Raw genomic sequence first — 20,786 nt, forward strand, 5'->3', positions numbered from 1 at the left:
GAACTAGAGGATGAAAGGTGAAATATTTAAGGGGAATCTGAGGGGAAACTTCTTCACTCAGAGGGTGCTGTGAGTGTGGAACGAGCTCCCCGTGGAAGTGGTAGATTGTAACATTTAGGAGAAGTTTGGATAGGTACATGGATAGGGGGTTTGGAGGGATAGGGTCTTGGAGAAGGTAGATGGGACTAGGCAGATCAGGCGGCCTGGACTAGATGGGAAGAAGGGCCTGTTTCTGTGCTGTAGTACTCTATGAGACTATGTATTCATAGAATAACTGGTGCCGCAAAAATAACCTCACGCTCAACATCAGCAAAACACAAAAGAGCTGATTGTTGACTTCAGGAAGGGGATGGAGGGCAAACAGTGCCGACACCCCTCCTCCACTGAAGGTCATAGTAATATAGTTGTACAGCACAGAAACAGCCCTTCGGCCCGACTCATGCATGCCGACCAAGATGCCTATCTACGCTAATCCTATTTTCCTGCAGTTGGCCCATATCCCTCTGTTCCTTTCCTCCCCATGTACCTGTCAAAATGCTTTTTAAACATTGTGATTGGACCTGCCTCCACCACTTCTGGCAGCTTGTTCTATGAACCAACTTGCCCCTCAGATCTCCTTTAAATCTTTCACTTCTCACCTCAAACCTATGTCCTTTAATTTTAGACTCCCTTACCATTGGAAAAAGATGGTGACAATCTACCCACTCTATGTCCTTCATAACTTTATAAATCTCTATAAGGTTATGCCTCAGCCCTCTCACTCCAGTGAAAACAACCCAGCCTATCCAATCTCTCCTTAAAATTAAAGCCCTCCATTCCAGGTTGCTTCCAGGTGTATCTCTTCTGCACTCTTTCCAGTGTAACCACATCCTTCCTCGTGTGTGACCAGAACTACAGCCAATACTCCAAGTGCAGCCTGACCAATATTATGTACAGCTGCAACGTGGCATCCCAATTCTTATATTCGATAACCCTGCGCAGGAAGGCAAGGAACCTTCACTACCATATCCACCTGTGTTGCTATTTTCATGGAGCTTATGAATTTGTCCCCCAAAGTCCCTTGCTTCACAGAACTCCTAGGATAGAATTCATTAGGCCCTGGGGACTCATCCACATGAATATGCATCAATATCTCCAACACTTCCTCTTTCCTGATACACACATCTTCTAGAATATCAGCATACATCTCCCCAACCATGCATCTCCCCATCCTTCTCCCTGGTGAATCCTGATACGAAGTATTCATTCAGGACACCACACATATCCTCTGGCTTCACACAAAGATTTCCCTTTTGATCCATGAGGGGTCCTACACTTTCCCTAGCTACCCTCTTGCTTGTACTATATTTATAAAATGGTTTCCTCCCACATTCCAAAGACGTATGGGTTAGGAAGTTGTGGGCGTGCTAGGTTGTCACCGGAAGTGTGGCACCATTTGCGGGCTGCCCCCAGAACACTACGCAGAAGATGCATTTCACTGTGTGTTTCGATGTACAAGTGACCAATAAAAATGTCTTACCGTAAAAGGTTTCAGAATTCTCTTTAATTCTGTTGGCCAGGTCCTTTTCATGTTCCATTTTTGCCCTCCTGTTATCTTTCCTATATCCTCTATAAACCTCAAAGGACTCACCTGATAACAATTTCCCATACCTGACATATGTTTCCTTCTTTTCCCTGATGAAACCCTCAAATTCCTTTGTTAACCAAGGTTCACCAATTTCACCTTTGCCCCTTACCCTTACAGGGACATGCTGACTCTGAACTCTCACTATTTTGCTTTATTGGATTTTGTTTTTCCCTCCAGCAGCTGCTCCCAATCTACTTTTGCCAGGTCCTGTCTTACACTATTGAAGTCGGCCTTCCCCAAATTTAAGACCTTAACTCTAGCTCCAATCTTATCCTTTTCCACAAATACCTTAAATTTGAGTGAATTGTCACTGTTTTCGAAGGGTTCCTCACAAACATTTCCACCACTTGCTATCCTCATTCTGATATAAGGTCGTACAGCTCCCACCCTAGCAGGACTCTTACATAATGTTTTAAAAACCCTTCCTGGATGCATCTAACAAATTCCACCCCACCCAGGCCCCTTTCACTAAGGTAATCCCATTCAATGTCGGGAAAGTTAGAATCACCCCAACTAAAACCCTACTGCTTTTACATCCTACTACTATTTGTCTAAATATTTGTTCTTCGAAATTCCACTGACCGTTTGGAGGACTATAGTACAATCCCAGCAATCATAAGGAAAATGCACCAGCGTCTTTACTTTCTTAGGTTAAGGAGGTTCAGCTTCTCATCAAACACTCTAATTTCTACAGATGTACTGTTGAAAGTATCCTGACTGGTTGCATCATGGCCTGGTACACCAGCTACCATCAGGCAGGAGGTACAGCATCCTGAAGTCCCACAGCACCACATTCAAGAACAGCTACTTTTCCTCAACCATTCGGTTTACAGTTTAGCAACACTATGATCACTCTGTACTAAAATGGACTTTTTTTTGTTTTGATTGGGTGTATTCTATGTTTATGTTTTTCTTGTGAATGCTGCTTATATGATGCTGCTGCAAGTTTTCATTGCACCTGTGCACAAATGTACTTGTGCACATGACAATAAACTCAATTTTGACTTTGTATTATTCCCTCTTCCTGCCACATTTTGATCATATTTCATTTGGTTTAGGATCTGCTTTTTTAAAAAAAATGTGTATGGGTGTTGGAGAGGACAATGACCGTTTAATAAAGCATCTGTGCAAGTTGAAATTATGTGCAAAACAGCAAACATTGAGACATTTAACAAACAAATGGTAGCTTTTCTTAACAGCAAAATTCATCACGTGGGTTGTACTGGAATATCAGATCACTTTAGCTGACTGATGAAACAGGTACGTTAAGGGAATCAGGGCATTACCATGCAGTTGTACAGCACAAAAACAGGCCCTTCAGCCCACCACATCCACACTGACCTTTTTGCCCATTTACACTAATCCCATTTGCCAACATTAGGACCATATCCTTCTATGCCTTGCCTATTCGTGCCTGTCTAAATGCCTCTTAAACATAGAGATTGTATCTGACTCCACCGCCTCCTCTGGCAGCACGTTCCAGATATCAACCACTCTCTGTGTAAAAACTCCTTCCTCTCATCTTAAACCTATGCCCTCGTTTTTTTGATACCATGACTATGGGGAAAGAGATTTTGTCTATCCACCTTATTTACGCCTTTCACAACTTTATAGGCCTCTATCAGGTCACCCCTCAGCCTCCTCCTCTCCAGGGAAAACAATCCTAGACTATACAGTCTATCTCCATAACTAAAGTCCTCCAATTTTGTTAACATCCTGGTGAATATCATCTGCACTCTGTCCAGTGCAATCACATCCTTCCTATAGTGTGGTGACCAGAATTGCATACAATACTCTAAGTGCAGCCTAACCAGTGTTTTGTAAAGTTGCAATATGATGTCCCAACTTTTATCTTCTGTGCCCCGACCTATGAAATCAAGCATGCTATATGCCTTCTTCACTACCTGTGCTACTGCTTTCAAGCAACTATGGCCTTGAACCCCACAGTCCCTCTGTTCATCAACTTTCCTTTGCACCCTACAATTTACTGAATATGTCCTACCTCTATTTGACATAAAATGCATCACCTTGCAGTAGTTGGGATTAAATTCCATCTTCAAATGCTCCACCCAACTTTCCATCTTATCTATATTTTGCTGTCAATCTACCTATCAACACCACCACTAATTTCCATGCCATCCACAACCCTACTAATCATACCCCCTACATTCACATATCATAAACAACAAAGGTTCAAGCACTCATCCCTACAGTACACTGCTGGTCACAGATTTCTAATCAGAAAAGCATCCTTCCATCAATACCCTCTGCCTCCTTTCACCAAGCCAATTTTGGATCCAAGTAGCCAGTTTGCCTTGTTTCTTTACCTTCCGGGGCAAATGCCTTACAGTCCATACAGTCAACATCTGCTCTCCTACCTTCATCAATCTTAGTTACCTCCTCAAAAAAAAACCTCAAATTAGTGAGAAAAAGACAATTAGTCCCACACTGTGTGGGAAATTAGGATCTGGAAACAAGGTTCTGTGGCACAATCAAGTGAAGCCAAGAATATAAAAATATCTTATGTGAGAGTTTTTAAAAAATGAGTTGATAGTGATCAATTGACATGGGGAAGCATTGTGCATTCATTATCTTTATATTATTACATAAGATCAAGTTATACAGAGTGAACTGAGCAAATCCAATTGCATATTCAATCCCCACAATCTTCATATAAATGACAATGTACAACATCACAAACAGTGATTGGATAGTCGCCAGTACATTTACAAATCTGTTCCGAAACAGGGCAGTTGTCTAGTCTTTGCCACATGGAGTTTGACCAATGAGTGCTCAGTGCAGCGTCCAACAATAAGTACTGCAAGGCACTCGCTGGTCGTAATTCAAAAACTAACTCAAACAAGTCAATTTACTCTCTATCGGGACAAGAATTGACTCTTACTCTCACCATGCTGTTTGCTCTTAATAAAAGTGCAACACTAAATTACAAGGGCAGTAAGCTCTGATCTACAAAACCGACTGCTCCTGTGGAAGTTTCGTAGTGCCCTTGGGCAGACTGAACCAGTGCAACTGTTGTCCAATGATTAGAAATAACCATTTCCAAGAGAATCCAATGGCACTAAGACAGATTTCAGTTCAGTAACTCACAGGTTAAAACATATTTAATGACTTGATGTCTCATTCTTACAACAGGCTTGCCCAAATGAAACTTCAATACTTAACTCTATTTGGATAATTGTCCAACAATGCAATACGTGCCTAATTGTGACCATGTTGTAATAACATTCATCGTAATATTTTTTAAAAAGTGCCAAATAGCTAAAATTCTAAACATGATGAAACAGAGATTGTCACAGTAGCCTGGAAAATCTGTTAAAGGGTAAAACAAAAAATTATTAGAAGGCATTCAATGAAAAATTGAATGAGCTTCAAACTCAATTTCAACAGCCAAAGGGCATGTGTAGTTGCATAAAATAATTCATAGACAACAGTTAATGAAAAACAAAAGACAAGTGTAAAGCTCTCTTGCCTTGAAGGGAGTGTAACGTAGATATGATATACGGGACAAATTACAAGATGCCAACTTGAGTTGCATTCTGTAGAACTTAGAAGACTGATAGGTAAAAGAGGAGCAAGAACTGATAAGGTGACATTAAATAGCTCTCTCCAGTGGCTTGGAAGCATTGAACTGCAGCGAATGTTAGTTCAGCCTGCAAAGTCCACATCCCTTGAAAGTATATAGATTAAAAAAACTGCAGGGAAAGTCTAAAGCTTACAAGTTAAGGAAAAAAAACAATTCTGCAAGTAAAGATAGTAGAAAATTGTCTTCCATATACAGCAATAATTTAACTTTGAACAGGATTGAAAGATTTTTGTTAAACCAGTAATAAGATTACATTTCAGCCACTGTCTCATTGACTGGCAAAAAAAAGGCTTGACAGGCTCACAGAAACTTGAAATTAAAACACAGCCAATCAAGCAACATCTGAAGAGAGAGAAACCAGTTCACATTTTAGGTCAGGGACCTTTCCTCAGAATTGTGGGAGAGAGGAGGGGTGTTAATTTTCAAAGCAAAGCTGGGGGGAGGAGTAAGGCATGAGACAAAAGACTAAATGGAGACTGGTTCAGACAAATCAGGTCATAGGGAGCATTGTACTGACTGGTAACAAGGAATTTTATAGAAATGGGGTGAGAAAGGGACATCAGCACAACAGGAAACGATGAGAGACACATTAGACAACTAATGTTCATTCCAGGAAGATTGCAAAGTGCTCGGATGGAAGATATTGTTCCTCAACTTTATGTTGGGCCTCACTACAGCAGTGGAGGAGGATGCAGACAGACAGGTCAGAATGGGAATGGGAATTAAAGTGGCACAGAACAGGAAGCTCAGGGTCACTGCTGCAGACTGAGTGCAGGTGCTCCACAAAGTGATCACTAAATCTCCTTTTTGTTTCTCTAATGTAGAGGAGACTACATTGTGAACACCAAATGCAGGACACTAGATTGGAAGAAGTGCAGAAGTGCAAGTGAATCATTGCTTCGCCTGGAAGGACGGTTTAAGTCCCTGGATGGTGAGAAGTAAATCGACAGGTGTTGCATCTCCTCCGGTTGCATTGGAAGGTGCCATGCAACGGGGAAGCAGTCAGTGGGGATGGAAGCGCTGACCATGAAGTCATGAAGTGAGTGGTCCCCATGAAATGCTAAACGAGGAGGGGAAGATGTGATTTGTGGTGGGATCATGTTGGAGCTGATGGAAATTGCAAAGGATAATACATTAAATGTGAACTTGATGAAAGCCTGATAAGGACGGTTGGAGACATTTACCAAAGAAATCTTTTGGCTTTCCAGCGAAAAGTATCAGCAATGGGTGACGATATAAAGCCTGGACATGATTCAGTTATAATCATATTTTAATACCAACATGGATTCTGGGACTGGGACTCCTTTCAACCTGTAAAGAGGGAGGAGAAATAATGATCGCAGCATTGGAAAACACTTACATCTCTGGACCGCTGCCCCTTTTCCAGGGCATGCCAGTGTCCCTTTTCATTTGAAGAATGACAGGTCCTCCAGAACTGAACCATCACAAAACGAGAGAAGGACGAGGTACAAAATCTAAATAAATCATCACATTGAACTACAGCTGCAAACTGGAATGGCAAGGTTTGAAAATCAGCCGAGGGAAACCCCTAGAAGTCACCTCAAAGAACATGCAAAAAGCAACTTAAATTTTGGTTTAAATTTGGTGAATAATCAAAAAAGAAATTTTAAAAAGGAATCTTAATTTGAAATTCTGAAAAGCACCAGTAGAAACAAAAGCTATATTATGCCATCATTTAACGAAAGGGAATGAGGAACTTCCCTCAATGCACAGTATTCCACATACCTTTTCTTTACAAATAGTTTGGTCTTGCCTTTTGTGAAGCCTTAAAATAGAACCAGGCACAAAGACAAGAAAATGTAAATACTTGGTTACTGACTGATTTAGCCACTTCTTCACATCAGGATGTGGCAAAGCCCCAGTAATCCTGCCTTTAGTCAGTCTAACTGTCCAGTTTGAACTTTGAGTCTTAGAAAGTACTGTTTATTGACCTGTTGTTTCACGGGTGGAAAGGGTCCTGTTTTCTAATTTAGGACTTGAGACACTGTACCAGATCCAAACTACAGTGACCCCAATCCCACAAAGATAAACCATATCCAAGTTTACACTGAGGATGAACTTTTATCCTTAACCTCCACAACTGTACAACTCTTCCCATAAACTGCATGTCTGTCTCTGCATGCACGTGCATGTCCAGTGGCATGTCATCTATGTACACATCTGTGTTTCCATGTGCATATGGCACAACCAGGTCTGTATGCATTGGGTGCAGGCCCGTGCCCACAGCTGCCTCTGGTGAGCTGTTTCCACTGGACGGCAAAGTCTTCTATTCTTCCAAGTTTTCAGAGAGAGAGAGTGACTCCTGTACACAGATCTTCTTTCCACACAATGTCATTGAACTTGAATGCAGCAACATTCATGCATAAACCTGAGGCAAGGGTGGAAGAAAAGGCAATGGCATGAAGGCTTCCTTCCTTCAACAAACAAATGCCAGGTAGCAACACAAGGATGAACTTTTGCAGGATACAACTTAGATAGGGAGTTTCCGGAGTTGCTCATATGTAATGAAGAACTGAAAGAAACAGTTAAGTTAAACAATGCAACTCAGTTTGTTAATACAAGAGGTAAACTTTCCTCTACTCTCACTCCTGGAGAAATATTTCATTCTAAAAGAAAACTGCAGATGCTAGAAATCTGAAACAAGAACCCAGGAAAATTCCTGAGATTTATCTCCCTGAGAGAAGAAATTTCTACGCACCTCAGATTTAAATGACCAGCCCCTTATCCTGTAATTCTCGTTTGTGACTCTCGTATTAGTGAGACCAACTCGACATCTACCCCTTGGTATCTTATATGTCTGAATGAGGTCACCCCTCATTTTCCTAAAACCCAAAAATTATAGATCCTACCTGTTTAGCCTCTTGCGAGGACAACTTTCTCGTAAGGACAACCCTCTCATCCCAGGAACCAGCCTAGTGAATCTCCTTTGGGCCTGCCTCCAATGCTTCTATATCCTTTTTAGGGTAAAGAGGAAAAATTGAAAATGCTGTAATGCTCAGCAGGTCAGGCAGTTTAAATGGTGAAAGTCAATGATTCAGGTTGATGACAATTTATAAACAAAGATTATTGAACTGAAACTGACTCCTTCTCTCTTTTCAGACACTGCCTGAGCTGCTGAGAATTTCCAGAATTTGTTTTTTTTTTCATAATCCATATCACTTTAACCCTCGCCTGGGTGTCATCAACACCAGGCCCAGGAAGATGCTTAAGGGCTTTTCTGAAAAATTTCTCTAGTAACTAAGGGCCAGTATGGAAAAGATCCTGTGGCAACCAGATCTGACCAATTTCAACTTGGTAAATCTGCTTATTCCAAGGAAAGAGAATAGATTGCACCAACATTACCCTTATCGGGAGAGGATGAACCACTTCACCCACACCACTTTTCCCACACCTACTTGGGAAGCAGATAATTGCGCAGTGGGATACTGACTTCATTGTGACCAAACTAGTGAATATTAATTCAACTATCCAGTACAAATGCAAGACCAAACATTTATCTGACACTCATGCATACTTGCTCTCCACAAGTCCCTTTCATCGGACAAAAGCAGAATGTAGAGAGGACACTGAATGAAAATGGAAGACACTTTGCAAAGTGCCACCAACTTTCTAACAGTACCTTCTCTAATGACTGAGGTAGAAGTCTGCACATTTAAAAAAACATCACCAGCACACAGAGAATGAGAAACAAAGGAAAAGGATACGATGATATTCCAAGGCCCAAGCCGTAACCAGTTTGGCCAGAATCCTTTGTACAAAGCGAAGAAACCTTCAGTCTTCCAGATCTAACAATGCGTTAAAAAAAACTTTAAACATTGCCCTTCAGCCCTTTTAATTAAAATCCTTGCTCTATAATCCCAACTAAATACTACAAAAATGTTCTCACTGAGATACCTTCACTGGTTTCCTCCCTCAACCTGCAGACCAAGTGAATGCTCATTCTTGGTAACTTTTCGCTCAGAGAGAGTCAGAGACACACAGCACAGAGATGGGCCCTTTGGCCCACCGAGTCCATGCCAACCATCAGCACCAATTTACACTAATCCAGTTTTATTTTCCCCGCATTCCCCTCCACTCCCTCCAGATTCTATCATTCACCTACACACTAAGGGCAATTTACAGTGGCCAATTAACCTCCCAACCCACATGGCTTTTGGATGTGGGAGGAAATCGATGCACCCAGAGGAAACCCACACGATTTCAGGGTGAACATGCAAACTCCACACAGACAGCACCCGATGTCAGGATTGAACTTGAGTCGCTGGAGCTGTGAGGCAGCAACTCCACTTAGCTGTGTCTCTGTGCCAATCAATTCAAATTTGTCCTGCGTTCATGGTTTTAATCTCTCTCTTCATAACAGATACTCCTGAATAGGCTCACAGCCATTGCCCTGCCACTTCACATAATCCTGGTCAATCATGGTGAGAGCTATCTTCAGAGAGGGATGCTTTTATGGGACATTGATGCTGCTGGTACTGCCATTGTATCAGAACACAATGTCACTATCCGGTTAAACAGGTCAGAATTTGGTTCGTTCCTGTAACTGGTACAAACCCAAACCAGCATCTGGAGACATTTAGGAGAAATTTAAATGACTGTTGGCTCCAAATGGGCAGCTTCAAATATCTACTCAAATGTTTTCTAAGAAATAAATGGATTATGGGCTTTTTCCTAAGGTAAATCACCCTAGTAATGAGGGGATCAGTAGGGGGCCTGTTGTATACAAATGACCTTTGGAGTGTTTATCTACACAAGCCCTTTGTTTGTACATATTAATGCAATAGTTTCTACCTTATAATAACAAGTGCATTGTGCAAAGCTTCTGTTGGTGACATATTTCCTCTTTAGACTTACCTGCAGGAGACCATCCAGGGTCCCCTTGTAAGCAACATGGCCCCCCAAGGCCACTTTCTGGTTCATCATGCGAGTCCGCACCACATCGACAGGATTGGAGGCCAAGGCACCAGCCAAACCACAGGTGAAACTCGAGCTGGAAGAGCAACAAATAGGAACATTGGAAAGATATGAACGACTTGGGCTCCTTAAGTCTCTTCTACCATTCAATGAAGTTGTGGCTGATTGGTGACTCCTTTTCCTGAAGAATAATCTGCATATTAAATTCACAAACTAGCAGCAAAAGTCCGAGTTGTATGGCTCAGAAACAGGCCCTTCGTCCCACTATGTCCATGCTACCCATTGTACCCACCTACATCAATCCCATTTACCCACTTTAGGTCTGTAGCCTTCCATGCCTTGGCAATTCAAGTACTCGTCTGGATGCTTCCTAAAAGTTGTGAGAATCTCTGCCTACATCGCCTCTTCAGGCAGCACGTTCCAGTTCCAACCACCCCAAGTGGAAATAATCACCCTCATGTCAGTTCTAAACCTCCTCAAACCTATGGCCTCTGGCCTTAGACAACCCCACCATGGGAAAAAGATTTTACTATCCATCCCCTTAATAATTTTGTAAACCTCTATCAGATCACCCCTCAGCCTCCTCCACTCCAGGGAAAACAAACCCAGCCTATCCTCATAATTGAAATACTCCAATGCAGGCAACATCCTAGTGAATCTCCCCTGCACTCTCTCCAGTGCAAATAGCGTCACCAACTATATCAACTTCTTCCCAGTACTTTGAAAACCTCAATCAAACAACATTTAAATTCTATGGATTACAACCTAGTTTCTACAATTTCTTCTATTGATTTAGGGTCAAAATAAGATCCTGGTACATCTACACTATTCACCTAAGGCCATCTTTTTAGGATCCTTGATATTTGCCCATATTGAAATTCATTTCCTGCAGTTCTGCCAATTCGCTCAATAGAGCCTGAAATTGCCTGTGAGTGGTGAGGTGTCTGTATTCACCAGTCTGTTATCAACTAGGCATATCCCAAGTTACATCCTTCCAGCCTGAAAAGAACCCATTTATCCCAACTTTTCCATGTGACAGCTGGTTTTCACTCCATGCTAACACACTTCCTTCAATACCTTGGGCTCTTAATTTATATGTCAGCCTCTTATGTGGGCACCTTGTCAAATGCCTTCTGGAAATCAAACTACACTACATCTATAGTGTGTGACAAATGATGACATTTTTCCTTTATTGACTCTCCCTATTACATCCTCCAAGAATTTGAGCAAATTTGTCAAACGTGATTTACTTTTCATAAAAAGTTCACTAAGACCTGCTCTGGCTAAAAATGGTATCACATGCTAGGGCCCTAACAAATATCTCTCACTGAAATGCTTTGAAAACCAGTTCAGCCGTCACAGACATTCAGAATCTGTTAACACTTAATTGCACCATCAAAAAAGATTAAAAACACCACAAACAATTCAAATTTAAATGTTACTTTAAACACCTCTCTCATCCTCATTTCTCTTCATTGAAGTGTAGTCACTGCTCCTTGTCCCCAGGTAAGTGCAGCGGACAGGATTTCCATTGTGTCTGTTGGGAAGCTGGCACACTACCACTGGACACGAGGAATTCAACATTGTAATGCAGTCAGAAATTGCATCGGTTGCCCGGGACTTCTGCAGTGACAATTAGTGCATATGGGATTTGCTACTTTCATGAGTTATGGGGTAAATGTTGGGAGTTCAGCCAGCAGACCCAGGTGGAATTGATGACATTTATTAGGAAAATTTGGACACTGTTTAATTCTGTCACCCACACTACTTAAAATAAATTCTACACCATCTTTGTGCCATCAGAAAATTGAGGAGGCCGATGGATGACCTGATAGAGATACACAAAATTATGAGGGGGTAGATAGTAAAAACCTTTATTTTCCATAAATAGGGTGTCAAAGACAAGGGGGCATAGGTTTAAGGCAAGAAGAAGGGGATTTAGAGGGGATCTGAAGGGGAATCTTTTCCACACGGATGATTGGAGTCTGAAATGTGCTGCCTGAAGGGATGGTGGAAACAGATACTCTCACGATATTTAAGAAGTATCTACACAAGTGCTTGAATCACCAAGGCATAAAAGGCTATAGATCTAATGAGGGTAAATGGGATTAGTGTGGGAAGGTACAATGGCAATAAGGACGTGCTGGGCCAAAGGCTTGTCTCTGTGCTGTACGACTCCATAATACATGGTTTTCTATACCATTACCCCAGTAATTTATGGCTACGATAAACAATTGTCGTCCCAACACAAACGCTTGTGAAACCTTTCTAGTCACATCCTGCCAACTAATGTAGCTACCTGCTACCCCTAGTCCCAGCTCAGCCAATCTCTTCACCTGGTCAAACACCGTTCCCAGGTATTATGTCGCTTCAACTTCTGAGGACCAGATTCACACTCCCTATTGTTGCAAAAGGCCTATGTTTGGGCAGTTTATCAGAATTCCCATTGTTCTGTCATTATGTAAAACTAACTCAGCACAGTGAGGTTGGAAAGGATCAGAATTCAGAGTACACTCTTTTCTTCTGAGGTTGCATTCACATGAATAGTATTCCTCACTACCCCAAGGTTGCTTATGGTGCAGAATAGAAAAAGCTTTGGGAGGACTAATAAGGTAAGGACATAGATAATGAATGGTAGGACCCTGGGAAGTACTGAGGAACAGGAGGACATTGGTGTACATGTCCAAGGATCCCTGAAAGCAGCAGCACAAGTAGATAAAAGCAGTGAAGACTTATGGAAAAATTGCCTTCATTAGCCAGATCATAGATTATAAGAGCAGGATGGCTACGGTACAACAACATAAAATGTTAGGGCAGTGTTGAAAAACCGTGTGCAGTTCTGATCGCCACATTATGGGAAGTACGTAAATGCACTGGAGAGGGTGCAGAGGAGATTGAACAGGCTCTAGGATTTAGGTAACAAGAGTATACTATGATAAATCCTTGGTGCACGCTATTATACAAGTAGATTATACTCTCAAAATAGGAAGTCATACAAATGATTTACTAGAGTGTTAATTAAGCATCAATGTTGGATCCAAAATTCATCCATGCGTTTTTTATGGTTTCCGTCAGGAATATTTGCATGGAATCAACAGTAGATCAATTGGGATATATTGACAGTATGGAAACAGGGGCAACGGAAGAACGTTTACCATAGGGACTACATGTAGGCACCAAAGTTGCCAACATTGATGACCTCCACTATTTAATTCCAGGCTTGTATCAGATTACTACCTCTACACATGAGCAACAGTGACTCATCTCCATTAGTTGTTTTTGGAAGCTATATAAGATGACAGACACCTAAGGTGACTTCAAATCTGTTCAAACCAGCAGAAAATGAAGTGGTAACTTTGAGTAAGTTCAGCCTCACTGGAACATTTTCCAGATAAATATCACACTCTTTTGGGGGTGGGGAATTTCATAAAAGTTTAGCAGCCTCAGTCTTTGGACTTGCAAGACATATGGGAGCTTTGTTACTTCCAGGGAAGTATTTGGTTCTCCTTGCAATTAGACTCGATTAGACTGAAGTTCCTGAACACCGAACCCAACAAAGAGACATATAAGAGATATATCCCACTTTTTAAGAAAGGAGGGAGGGAGAAAACGGGGAACTATAGTCCAGTTGGCCTAACATCTGTGGTGGGGAAGATGCTAGAGTCCATTATTAAGGATGAAATAGCGGTATATCTGGATAGCAATGATAGGATTGGGTCGAGTCAACATGGATTTACCAAGGGCAAATCATGCTTGACTAATCTACTGGAGTTTTTTTGACGACGTAACCAGGAAAATAGATGAGGGAGATTCAGTGGATGTTGTACACCTCGACTTTCAGAAGGCATTTGATAAAGTGCCGCACAGGAGATTGGTGGGTAAAATTAGGGCTCATGGAATTGGGGGGCGGGTATTAACATGGATAGAAGACTGGTTGGCGGATAGGAAACAAAGGGTAGGGGTGAATGGATGTTTCTCAGAATGGCAGGCCGTGACTAGTGGGGTGCCACAGGGCTCGGTGCTGGGACTGCAGCTGTTTACGATCTATGTTGATGATTTAGATGAAGGCATTGTGAATAACATTAGCAAGTTTGCTGATGATACAAAGTTGGGTGGCAGTGCGACATGTGTAGAGGAAGTTAGGAGAATTCAAGGTGATTTGGATAGGTTGGGTAAGTGGGCAGATACTTGGCAGATGAAGTTTAATGTGGATAAGTGTGAGGTTATCCACTTTGGGAGCAGGAACAGGAAGGTGGATTATTATCTGAATGGTGTGGAGTTAGGTAAGGGGGAAATACAAAGGGATCTAGGAGTCCTTGTTCATCAGTCACTGAAAGTGAATGAGCAAGTGCAGCAGGCAGTGATGAAGGCTAATGGAATGTTGGCCTGTATTACAAGGGGAATTGAGTACAAAAGCAGAGAGATTCTTTTGCATTTGTACAGGGCCCTGGTGAGACCACTCCTGGAGTACTGTGTACATTTTTGGTCTCCAGGGTTAAGGAAGGATATCCTGGCTATAGAGGGCGTGCAGCGTAGGTTTACGAGGTTAATTCCGGGGATGTCGGGACTGTCTTATGCTGAGAGGTTGGAGAGACTGGGATTGTACACGCTGGAATCGAGAAGATTGAGAGGGGATCTGATTGAAACATACAGGATTATTAAGGGATTGGACAAGATAGAGACAGGAAATATGTTCCAGATGTTGGGGAAGTCCAGGACCAGGGGGCATGATTTAAGAATAAGGGCTAAGCCATTTAGGACAGAGGGGAGGAAAAACTTCTTCTCCCAGAGGGTTGTGAATTTGTGGAATGCACTGCCTCAGAGGGCAGTGGAGGCCAATTCTCTGGGCACTTTCAAGAAGGAGCTAGATAGGTTTCTTATAGATAGGGGAATCAAGGGATATGGGGACAAGGCAGGAACAGGATATTGATTGTTGAGGATCAGCCATGATCTCAAAATGGCGGTGCAGACTCGAAGGGCCGAATGGTCTACTTCTGCTCCTATTGCCTATTGACAGGATTGGTTCCAAGTTCCTTGTTGGATTTGCTGACCTTTTCCAGGACCCAGCTGTACCAATGAGGATGATTATCTGCTCTTGTCTGTTTGGATAACGTGGAATGAAATTAAGCAGCCATCTCTGACATAGCACTTGTTAGAATGGAATAGTCAGTGGAATTTAGAGAATTCTTAAAGGAATACATTTCTAAAAGATGTTTTTACAGGTCATTTCAATTTGTGTTGTCTTGTGTGCAGCTCTGGTTGCCATGCTAGAGGAAGGATGTGATTGCGCTGGAGATGGTACAGAGGATATTCACCTTGATTGGAGGACTTCAGATATAAGGAGAGATTAGATAGGCTGGTCTTGTTTTCCCTGCAGCACAGGCCACTGAGAGTTGACACGACAGAGGTATATAATATTATGAGAGGCATAGATGGGGTAGATAGTCAAAATCTTTTTCCCATGGTAGGGGTATCAAAAAGAGGACATAGGTTTAAGGTGAGAGGAAGAGGGGATCTGAGGGGTATGTTTTTTTTAAACACAGAGGGTTGCTGATATCAGGAACATGCTGCCAGAGGAGGTGGTGGAGGCAGATATGATCACAGTGTTCAAGAGTCACTTAGACAGGCACTTGAATAGGAAAGGCTTAGAAGGATACAGACCTAATGCGGGCAAATAGGATTAGTGTAGATGGGCAAAATGGTTGGCCTGGACGTGGTAGACTGAAGGACCTGTTTCTGTGCTGTACAACTCTATGACTTTAAACAAAGCAACTGAAATGATGAGCATTATATAATCATTTAAACATTTAATTCTATGAAAAATACTATTAAGTGGATAACACTGTTGTCATTTACAAGTCAACTTGTCTTTGCTCTTGACCCTGACTCCACATCTCCTCTGCCCATTTTCCCTTATTCCTTTAAATAGCCTTGGAATGAATGGTCTAGATTAAAATATTCTACAGCAATGCAAATAATTGTTGAAGAAACTTACAGGAAGTGCGTGTAAACTGTGTCTCCCATGAAGCCAGACAAAATTATATATTTTTTCGTGACATCATAGATGGGTAACTCCACACCCACAACAATGGCTGCTCGCTGGGCAGTGAGGCTGACACCCTGGATATCACACAAAGAACAATGTCTGAAGAGCGTACAAAACACAGCTCACAACACAAACAAGGTGTTACACAAAAGCAGAAGAACTCAGCCAGTTAAGCTGCATCTGTGGAAAGAGTTGAAAACACGATGATGCTGGAGGAACTCAGCAGGCCAGGCAGCATCCATGGAGAAAAACAGGTGGTCAACGTTTCGTGTCAGGACCCTTCTTCAGGACTGAAGATAAGGAAAGGGGAAGCCCAATATATAGGAGGGAAAAGCAGAGCAGTGAAAGGTGAACAAGAGGGGAGGTGGAGTGGGCACAGGGTGGTGATAGACAGGTGCGGGGGAGGAGGGGAGAGCAGATCCACCGGGGGATGGGTAAAAGGTAACAAGAGAAAGGGGAAAAAAAGGGATAGGAGAAAGGGAAGAAGAGAAGCATGGTGGTGGTGGTGGTGGGGGGGGGGGAAAGAGAGGGGGCTTTGTGGGGAAGGGCAGTGGGGATTCCCTAAAGCGGGAGAATTCAATATTCATGCTGTTAGGCTGCAAGGTTCCAAGATGGAAAATGAGGTGCTGTTCCTCCAATTTGCGCTTGGAATTCTCCTGGCAGTGGAGGAGGCCGAGGACTGTCGTATCAGTGAGTGTGGAAGGGGGAGTTGAAGTGACCGGCAACGGGAAGATGCCAGTCACTGTTATGGACAGAGCACAGGTGTTATGTGAGACGGTCACCTAGTCTGCGTTTGGTCTCACCGATGTAGAGGAGGCCACACTTGGAGCTCCGAATGCAGTTGGAGGTGCAGGTTTATCTCTGTCTCACCTGGAAGGACTGTTTGGGTCCCTGGATGGAAATGATGGGGTGGTGTAGGGCCAGTGTTGCATCTGCTCTTGTCCCGTGGAGATCGTATCCTCCTACCTGGACACTATCCTGTCCCCCGGTCCATTCCCTTCCCACCTATGTCCATGACACATCACATGCTCTCCAACTCTTCCATAGCTTTAAGTTCTCCAGCATGCACATCTTCATCTTCACCATGGATGTCCAGTCCCTATATACCTCCATTCCCGTTCATGACGGCCTCACTGCCCCCCACTTCTTTCTTGACCAGAGACAGAAAAACCAGTCCCCTTCCACTAACACTCCCCTCCGCCTGACTGAACTTGTCCTCATGCTTAACAACTTTACTTTCAATTCCTCTCACTTTCTACAGACCAAGGGTGTAGCTATGGGCACGTGCATGGGCCCCAGCTATGCCTGCCTCTTCGCTGGCCACGTTGAACAGTCTCAGTTCCAAGCCCACTACGGCCCCATTTCTCAACTCTTTCTTCTGCTATATTGACAACTGCATTGGTGCCACCTCTTGTACCCGTGCGGAACTCGACAGTTTTCAAAAAATTTTGCCAGTAATTTTCACCCAGTTCTCCAATTCACTTAGATCTCTCTAACACATTTCTCTCCTTCCTCGATCTTTCTGTCTCCATCTCAGGAGATTCCTTATCCACTAACATCTTCTACAAACCCACTGACACCCACAGCTACCTCGATTACAGCTCTTCCCACCCGGTCTTTTGCAAGGATGCTATCACTTTTTCCCAATTTCTCCGCCTCCGCCCCCACGATATGACTTTCCACTCCAGGACATCTGAGATGTCCAACTTCTTTTCTAACCGGGGCTTCCCCCCGACTGTGGTCAAGAGACCCATATCCCTGCTATTTCCTGCACCTCCGCTCTCACCCCCACCCCTCCCAGACCCAACAGGGATAGGGTCCCCCTTGTAACACCTGCCCCTGCACCACGTCCATCACTCCCATCCAGGGACCCAAACACTCCTTCCAGGTGAGACAGAGATTCACCTGCACCTCCCTTAATATCATCCACTGCATTCAGAGCTCCAAGTGTGGCCTCCTCTACATTGGTGAGACCAAACACAGACTAGGTGACTGTTTCGCAGAACACCTGCCCTCTGTCCGTAACCACAACCTGCATCTTCCCGTTGCCAGTTACTTCAACTCCCTCTCCCACACTGTCACTGATATGACAGTTCTCAACCTCCTCCACTGCCAGGAGAATTCCAAGCACAAAGTGGAGGAACAACACCTCATTTTCCACCTTGGGACCTTGCAGCCTAACGGCATGAACATTGAATTCTCCCACGTAAGGTAATCCCCACACCTAATCCCCACACCTCTTCCCCACGAACCCTCCCCCCCACCATGCTTCTTCTCTTCTTCCCTTTCCTAGCCCTTTTTTCTTCCTTTCTCTTCTTACCCTTTACCCATTCCCCCAGTGGATCTGCTCTCCCCTCCACCTGCCTATCACTATCTCTTACCTGCATCTACCTATCACCACCATGTGCCCACCCCGCCTCCACACTTTTGTCCACCTATCACTGCTTTGCTTTTCCCTCCTATATATTGGGCTTCCCCTTTTCCTACCTTCAGTCCTGAAGAAGGGTCCTGACCCGAAACATTGACCACCTGCTTTACTCCATAGATGCTACCTGGCCTGCTGAGTTCCTCCAGTATCATAGTGTTTTTCATCTAGATTCCAGCATCTGCAGTCCTTTATTTGTCCAGTCTTTCTGTGGAAAGAGAAACCAGTTATCATTTCATGTCAAAAACCCTTCATCAGAACTGAGAAAGCAAGTTTAAGTGGCAGGGAAGGCAGGAGAGGATAATGGGTGGAACAAAGCAAACATTTGTTGTATGGTGAAATGACATCGTTAAGCTCCTTTGTCTATGTAACATGTTGTTAATATTGTGAAGTCTGGGTGATATTGTACAGGTTGTTTTGCTGAGACGTGCTAAGCACGCCAGAATATAAAATGGAAATAAAAAGGTGGGGACAGGAATGACAAGCATAAATGGCCAGTCCTGATACAAACAGAAAGAAAGAGCATGCTATCTGAAGTCGGAGAATTCAATTTCAAGCCCTACAGTCTTCAATTGCCCAGATGGAAGATGAAGTGCTGTTCCTTGAGCTCACGTTAGGCCCTGTTGTAACAGTGCAGGAGGTCACGAACAGAGAGGTCAGAGTGCAATTGGATGGTGCTCTGCCCCACATAGAACTAACTAGTTATAATAGCCCTCTTGGTCTTGCTGTCTAAACACTCCCAGGTACATAACAAATATACTTTAAAAAGTCTCCTGCTCAGGCTGCACCCTCTTGTGCCCTGTAACCCGACACAAACCCCTGCCTCCTCCATTTTGCTCTGCACTGCTGTTCCAGGAATATGGTGTGAAGACCCCTCTAGTGGCTCAGCGTGGAAAGGCTACCTTGGGGAGCTGATCCAATTGGTGCAGTTGGTCAGCAAGAGTCATGGAGCTGCACAGCACAGAAATAGGCTCTTCGGCCTGTCATACCCAAACCTCCCATTGTACCCATCTACACAAATCCCATTTATCCACATTAGGTCCGTAGCCTATGTCATGGCAATTCAAGTACTTGTTTAAATGCTTCTTAAATTTTGTGATTGTATTTGCATCACCAACTCTTCAAACAGCATGTTCCAGACTCCAAACACAATCTGGGTGAAAAAATTAACCTTGAGATCCCCTCTAAACCTCCCATCTCTCACCCGATACCTATGGCCCCTTGTCTTTAATACTCCCACCATGTGAAAAAGATTTTTGCTATCTACCTTATCAATGCCACTCATAATTTTCTATACCTCTCTTAGGTCACCCCTCAGCCTCCTCTCACCAGGGACAACAAACCCAGCCTATCCAATCTCATAACCGAAATGCTCCAATCTAGGCAACCTGCAGAATCTCCTCCACACCCTCTCCAGTGCAATCACATCCTTCTTGTAGTGTGGCGACCAAAACTGCACAGAATACTCCTGATGAGGCCTAACCAATATTTTGTAAAGCTGTAACATGACAACGCTAAATACATTGGTCACGTTCCGGCCACCAGTTACCAACTGTACACCCCTGTGGAACTCTAACACCAGAACATAAGTTCACTGGATTCCCTGGCTATTATCTGCCAGCCTGCTCTTTCGATTGGAGAATTTACAGCTGCAAGACAGATAAGCAAGCAAGCATCGAAGGAGTTGCAGAGGAGTTTCACTAGGATGTTGCCTGTATTGGGGCTTTATGATTACAAGGAGAGATTGGATAGGCTGGGTTTGTTTTACTTGGGGTAGAGGGGTGTCTTGATAGAGCTGGATAAAATTCTGAGGTAGATAGATAGGGTAGATAATAAAATTCTTTTTCCCCATAGTGGGGGTGCCTAAGACTGGAGGACATAGGTTTAAGATGAGAGGAAGAAGGTTTAGAGGGGATCTGAGGGGGAATTTTAATCACACAGAGGGTGGTTAGAGACGGGAATACACTGCCTGAAGAGGTGGTCGCGGCAGATATCATCACAATATTTAAGAAGTGTCTAGACAAGTGCTTGAATTGCCAAGGGATAGAAGGCTAGGGACCTAATGCAGGCAAAGGGCACTAGAGTAGATAAGTACAATGGGCAGCATGAACATGGTGGGCCGAAGAGCCTGTTTCAGTGCTGCCATGGG

At 43.4% G+C, this 20,786-nt stretch overlaps 1 protein-coding gene across 2 annotated transcripts in view; it reads right to left on the reverse strand.

Annotated features, from left to right (window-relative positions):
- Positions 1-4,202: 4,202 nt before the first annotated feature.
- The window catches only part of slc25a14 (solute carrier family 25 member 14), a 32,205-nt gene continuing 15,621 nt past the window's right edge, over positions 4,203-20,786 (reverse strand). For both annotated transcript variants that reach the window (XM_052021271.1, XM_052021272.1), the window contains 4 exons: positions 16,162-16,286; positions 10,107-10,242; positions 8,957-9,037; positions 4,203-7,764 (listed from right to left, as the gene is read on the reverse strand). In XM_052021271.1, coding sequence (XP_051877231.1) covers positions 7,723-7,764; positions 8,957-9,037; positions 10,107-10,242; positions 16,162-16,286 — 384 coding nt within the window. In that variant the 3' untranslated portion in view covers positions 4,203-7,722. The remainder of the gene's footprint in view (positions 7,765-8,956; positions 9,038-10,106; positions 10,243-16,161; positions 16,287-20,786) is intronic.

This window comes from Pristis pectinata, chromosome 8, assembly GCF_009764475.1.
Source record: "Pristis pectinata isolate sPriPec2 chromosome 8, sPriPec2.1.pri, whole genome shotgun sequence".
In the NCBI taxonomy this organism is placed as follows: Eukaryota; Metazoa; Chordata; class Chondrichthyes; order Rhinopristiformes; family Pristidae; genus Pristis; species Pristis pectinata.